This window comes from Anoplophora glabripennis, unplaced genomic scaffold (assembly GCF_000390285.2).
Source record: "Anoplophora glabripennis isolate ALB-LARVAE unplaced genomic scaffold, Agla_2.0 scaffold612, whole genome shotgun sequence".
Classification (NCBI taxonomy): domain Eukaryota; kingdom Metazoa; phylum Arthropoda; class Insecta; order Coleoptera; family Cerambycidae; genus Anoplophora; species Anoplophora glabripennis.
The window spans coordinates 37,305-43,916 of NW_019416893.1; the positions used below are offsets into that span (position 1 = coordinate 37,305).

At 30.1% G+C, this 6,612-nt stretch overlaps 1 protein-coding gene across 1 annotated transcript; it reads left to right on the forward strand.

Moving 5' to 3' along the window:
- Window positions 1-544: 544 nt before the first annotated feature.
- LOC108912567 (protein slowmo) lies at window positions 545-3,279 on the forward strand. The gene is made up of 3 exons (XM_018717824.1): window positions 545-685; window positions 742-907; window positions 2,359-3,279. The coding sequence occupies exons 1-3, from the start codon at window positions 654-656 to the stop codon at window positions 2,815-2,817; spliced, it is 657 nt and encodes a 218-aa protein (XP_018573340.1). The 5' UTR covers window positions 545-653; the 3' UTR covers window positions 2,818-3,279.
- The last annotated feature ends 3,333 nt before the right edge of the window (window positions 3,280-6,612 follow it).

Sequence of the window (6,612 nt, forward strand, 5' to 3'; positions counted from 1 at the left end):
ACGGGGGCGTACGTGTCTTTTGGTGTATTTGTCTGTCTGGTATATTGTTTGTCGGGGGTCGCAATTTTAAAGAAATGTATTCTAAAGTAATGCAAATAACTGATAAATAAGTAAAAACTTACCTGGGCATAACCCCGGGACAGGTACCTGCAACAAAGATGCTGACGGCCTCTATGCTTAAGCCGGGGATTAGGTCGGTGATTAAAAGGAAAGAAAGGGATTCTTTCCAAGTAGCCCTTATAAAGGCAGGTAGATTTTGCTCGTTGCACTCACTTCACCTCACAAACAAACACGTTTGCTTAGCTCGGCTGTTCGCTCTGAACTGAATTTGTAGTTAAGGAGGCACAGTTATAATACAAGAAAATATTCACATCTGGCAACTCTGCACTGAACTGAGATTGTTTGATTTTCTATTTTGCAAAATCTAAATTATCAGCGCACCTTGTGACGCGTTCCCGTACTAAATGCACAGACCTGTCAAAAGTGGGAGTGTAGTGTGAACTGTGAGCAGCGCGCAACGCGCAGCCCCTATCGCCCCGATCGCCGATCTGTCACTTTATGTTTGTCCGTCGGGAAGGTGTGTGGACGGTTGTTAGTTCCCCAATTTTTAATTTACGTAAAAATTTAATAGTATTTAATTCCAACATTTTAATATGAAAATTTGGACAAGTGAACACACATTCAAGTAAATAATTTGGGCTTTGCAAAGATTCTAGGAAATAAATTAATATTATGTTTTAGCCATCCTTGGGAAACAGTCGCCACAGCAGCTTGGAGAAAATACCCGAATCCCCATAACCCTGCAGTAATAGGCACCGATGTTGTGGAAAGGAGGGTCGTTGGCGGCGTTTTGCATACACACAGACTCGTTAGTTCAATTTGGTATTTTCCAAAATGGGCCCAAGCAGTAAGTACAAGTTGAAATTGTAGATTACCCCATTTTATTGAGCTTACGTAATTTTAAAATTTATGTACTTATGGTATCAATTAAAAATTTATACCTAATCCCTAGTTTCTAACAAGTATAGGTTAGCTCAGTTAACTAATACGTCATCATTTCGTAATTCTATTATGATGTAAATCAGATTCTCACTTTACAATCTCAGTTCCCAGTGCATTCATAGTTCATAAGATTCAAACATGTTGTCTAGACATGATGATTTTATGGATTTTTTATCAGATTATGGAAAAATCCATCTTATAAACGCACTAACCTTTAAGGTTTTCATATTAAGTGGGGTTATTCACTTAAATATTGACCTTTGGTCCCACACGAGTAGCACGTGAAAATATTTGACGTTAATGCATTAGAATTTAAAGTCGGGATATTTTAAGTACATGCATGATAATGATATTTTTAGCTTTATAAGAATAGAAACAGTAAATTTTCATATAATACATTTACTAAATGTTATATAGGTATTCAACTTATACTTAATATCGATTATTGTATTGAAGTAATGTTCAATTAAGTTTTTAACTTAGAATAAATATTCGTTTTCCTTGAATTGAATATGAAATATCGTTATAAAATGGCTTAGATTTTCGATTACGCCTAAATATGTCACTGACAAAATACTTTAATTTTAACAAAATAAATCTGATGTTATTAATGGACAAGAGTTTAATATGAATTTTTAAATTTGAATTGATTTTTTTTGATTAAATGTGATAACGAATAATAAAATGATAATGAACATTGTTGTAAATAATAAAAAAATGTATTAAGCAACTAATAGTAGTCAGTAGGTAGTTATAATATAAATTAAAGTGTTCCTATTTTGATAATGAAATATGGGACTCATACCATTTTTTAGGGAATGATTTCTATACTCAGAAAACTTTGATGGTGACAATATTTGGTATTTACGAAATAAAATATTAAAATAGGGGTTGTCGACCCTGAAATATCAATAAGCGTTGCATATATTTGGGCATAATATATTTATTTTCATAATCATCTGATAGATACAAGTTTTTAATTTTTAACAAAATTAAATTTTCTTTGTAGTTATTTATTTAAATTTTAATTTCTTACGGGCATTCCATTTTTCAGTCTTCATAACGTAATTTTATGAAAATTTAGGTAAATTTTGGGAATTAAATAACGGCAATTTGTATATATTATTTGATTATGAAAAAGAATATTTTGCAAATATATCTGAAACTTTTTTGAGATCTGGTGTTGTTATGAAAGGTTTATTCATTGTGGACATAGAAATTATCTCCTAAAAAATGGTATGTGCCGCATGCTGTGTCCCTCTTGAGTTATAGAGAAAATTGTCAGATGTGTACATTTCAAGCAAGGATAGATATTATATTCTATTGTTACTGATATTGATTTTTTCATACTTTCAGTTGATAGGATCTGCTAAAATTTGTTATGCCAGTGAACAGTCTGAAGTGAATCCAATATCACGTCACATGGTCTTGAAGACAATAAATCTGACCTTCTGTCGACACATAGCAGTGGACGAAACATTAAAGTATGTACCTCATCCCACTGATCCAAGTAAAACTCTTCTTAAACAAGAAGCTGTAGTTACAGTAAAAGGTGTACCTCTTACAAATTATATGGAAGATATGTTAACTAACTCAATATCCAATAATGCGGGAAAAGGTCGTCAAGCCATGGAGTGGGTTATTACTAAAATTAATGATGAAGTTAAGGATTTGACACGGAGTACGGACGAAATATTTAGTCACACAAAGAAATCTTTGGATGATATTGCATCTAGTGCAAAGAAATCAATGGATGACATTTCTCAGAAAGCAAAAAAGAGCCTTGATGATATACATCGCCTCAGTCTTAGCTAATTACAACTAGCGCAATTATTGTGTATTATAATTTTGTTCCTGCACTAAAACCACAAAATGTTTATTCATTTTTCACACATTAAGTTGTATAACATATGAAACATGCAATCACTTATATAGGTGTAATTTCATTCATTGATATTTGCTCTCTTCAAATATATTTATTAATTTACATGTGCCATTCCATATCTAAATATATCAGTCTTGGCATCAAAGTAGCATTTTAGAGCAGGATGAAACACTCGAAGATTTTATTTTAATTGAGATGAGTATTAGCATTTATCACTTCTGACTTAATAAATTGTGTGTATTTGAGTTTCTCAAACCCAGGCTGGTCCTGTACAAGAATGTGATTATTATAATTATGTACATAATTCTAAATAATTATTTATTGAACATTCCTTCTTATGAATGTTTTAGATTAACTTTTAAGTAATTGTTAATAAAAAAACGTTTGCAATATAATGTGTATTAGTGATAAATTTCCTTCAAAACAATATATAATTACAATGTTCATATACTTTAAAAACACATTTTTTTCTTCAAAATGAAGTACTTATAGTAGGATCGTATTTGATGTAAAGTAGAGCAAAACTGTCAGTCTTTTATCAAAGAAAAGTTGTGTCATCATTTTTAGAACGCGTAAGATGTACCGTTTCAAATTTAAAATGAAATTGAACGTAAAATCTGAAATACCGCTGCATACGCACTGTGTTCTGGTAGTAGCTGTAGTCGCCCAGGTGCATCGAGTGTACGAAGTGGTCGTTTATACGTCAAATACTAACCTAGTAAGCTTGGTCGTAAATCAGAGACCGCCTCCAAAAAACAAGTAAACAACAGTGGCACGTACAGAGGTAAAATGTACGTATGTGGAATTTAAAAAACGAATTGGATTTATAATTAATTACATTTAAAATAAATAGTTTATGAGAATAAAGGAATTTTTGTAGGAACAAGGGTGCCAGACGTGAATGATCCCTTCATCCTTATACATTTTTTTTGTCTCGAAGAATAAAAAAAATATCTATCCCTTCATAATGCATAAATTATTCAATTTCTAAACCCCTTGAAACCGTATTGCACTGGATCTGTTGATAGACAATTATTTAATACTATGTATTGAATATGATCTTACTGTAGCACACCATGTGTGCAAAAGATTCAGTGACCGGCTGGTGAAATTGAAGTTAATATTTTGATTGATGGTTTGGGAAAGAATTTATATGCTCACAGATAGAACTATAGTGGTGAAAAAGAATCAAATGAAACTTGAACAATAAAACCCAGTTGTCAACCCATAGCTTGCTTTATATAAAATCTGTGTACATAACCACTTCATAATCACTTAAGGGTGATTTACAAACAGTGATCAAAAATGAAATGTATTCTTTGGTGAATTTTTACGGGTAGTCTTTCATATAAATTTAGGAGGCTTCGTTAAAAAGGTACAAGTTGTTAAACTTAAAAAAAAAAATTATTTTTTTTTCAATTTAAAAACTAGTAAGTGAAATAATTTGAAATTGGGCTGTATTTATGTAAACACTATCCAAAATCTGAGGCCTTTTCTTAAAATTTAGATACTCCAATGGCGGAGATACAGGGTATTGGTAGTATATTTTTCTAAATAAAATAGTACGCCACTGCTTTACAGTAACAATCATGATATTTTCGGATGTCTTTCAATTTTCTACAAATTACTACTCTTTTATGTTTTTCAAGTTTTACTTGAAAATCAGGCTTTTTTCGAAAAACATAAGAAAGAAGTAACGTGTGGAAAATTGAAAGATGATTTTTACTGTAAAGCAGTAGAGTACTATTTTATTTAGAAAAATAACCTATACCCTATATCTCCGCCACTGGAGCACCTAATTTTAAGAAAAGGCCTCGGATTTTGAAAATGTTTATATGAATACATGTGCCCAAATTCAAATTATTTCACTTACTAGTTTTTAAATTATTTAAAAAAATTACAAATATTTTTTCAAATTTAACATCCTGTCTTTTTAACAAAGCGTCCTAGACCAAAATTTTATATAAAAGACCCCTTAAAATTCACCAAAGAATACGATTTCCCTTAAAATTCACCAAAGAATAGGTACGAGTTTTAATTTTTGGTCACCGTTAGTCACCCTGTATTTCATATATTATTACTTTATAATGTAAAATATTTTTTTTACTCAGATTCAAATTTTTGAATATTTAAAATCTTGTAAATCTAAAAGGAACTGAAAATATCTAAAAATGAAAAATTAACCAATTACTGAGCCCAAAGTTATGAAAATACCAAGTCCTGCCTAAAATTAGGACAATAATTTATACATATGTATAGGTACTACTATTTACCATATAACCAGCAGGGTCAATAATTGGCTATTTTTTCATCCTTATTCATTTCCAATGCTTCTTAAATTTTGAAACTGAAACGGAAACTTCGTAAATTTAACATAACAATTTTTAATTATTGTATTATAAATCGAACAAATTTGAGATATAGGGATTTTATGTGGTGGTATGTAGTCAGGTTTTTAATAAAAAAAGCCTATAAATAATTTGAATCATCCGTCCTCAAAAAAAAGTTAGAAGGTTGTCTTGGCTCTTAGATGGCCACACTATGTGCAACACATCGGCATTTTTCACAAAATTATATTTTCTTGGTAGGTAGTTATTACTATTTATTAAATTTAAATTTGATCCAAACATTCCATTTTTCAAACATAATATGCTGTAACTTAGAAAAATTTTGTGAAAAATAAGAGAACATCTGTTTCTGTCAATTGGTATCTACCTGTGTCGAAATTTTAATGGAATTAGTTTTTTTTTGTTAATTTTGAATAAAAAAATGTATCATGCTCTGTACCCTGCCAAGATTTGTCTTTACCTTGCCATTTGAAAAAAAGAGATGGAAACAATGACAACAGCCAATTTCTATTCCTACATAGGTATTCCAGACGGCAGAGATATTCAGGCACGTTAAGTAATGAAACATTGTTCATGTGTATCACTTAAATATAAATCGATACATAATTTGAAGTTATCCTAATTGGCAACAAGGCAACAGTAATTAGATGAGAAAATTAAGTGAAGAAAATATTGTGGGATATAACAATAAGTTGGCAATGAAGTAGCATTTTCGATCCTTGTCCAAATTTAATAATATTTTTTAATATATTTAAATATTTGTCTTTCAAACGTTAATTTATGAGATATCAGTTGTTAAAAGTTTAAAAAATCATATAAATGTTTTAATTTTAAATATTTTGTTTTAAATAAATAAAAATATTGAAATGAAAGTTTGTGTGCACCTTATACATATACAGTATGTCCGCGTATTGAGTTTACAAGAGGACAATGAACCAAAAACTGAAAGATATGAAAAAAATGTATTCTTGATGAAAGTTTTTGCTTGGTTAGAAAATACGAGTTACCATGACGAACTTCAATTTTGTTGTACAGGGTGGGTCAAAAACACAAAAATATTATATTGCGTAAAAGTAAACGCCTTATTTTGCAAGGTACGAAAAAAAGGCATTCTTGATAAACGATTTTGCTTGAAAAATAATTAAGAATCAAGTTATCAAAAATTTAATTTTTTATACAGGATAAAGTACAAAACTAAAATATGTCTTATTAAGTGTAGTTTTTAAATAATATGAACATAATTACAACAGTTAATCTAAAAAAAGTAAACAAAGCAATATGATGAAGATATCAAATTTCAAAAACACCATGCACCCCCATATTGAACACATTATTCTAATTGCTTCCTTAAATATCTGAAGGAATTTCTGATTTCTT

Excerpts from the sequence above, each read along its gene's own strand:
- LOC108912567 (XM_018717824.1), top strand. The coding sequence starts at position 654 with ATGAAAATTTGGACAAGTGAACACACATTCAA. Across the intron at positions 686-741 it reads ACAAGTGAACACACATTCAA|CCATCCTTGGGAAACAGTCG; the intron begins GTAAATAATTTG and ends ATTATGTTTTAG. Across the intron at positions 908-2,358 it reads TTCCAAAATGGGCCCAAGCA|TTGATAGGATCTGCTAAAAT; the intron begins GTAAGTACAAGT and ends TCATACTTTCAG.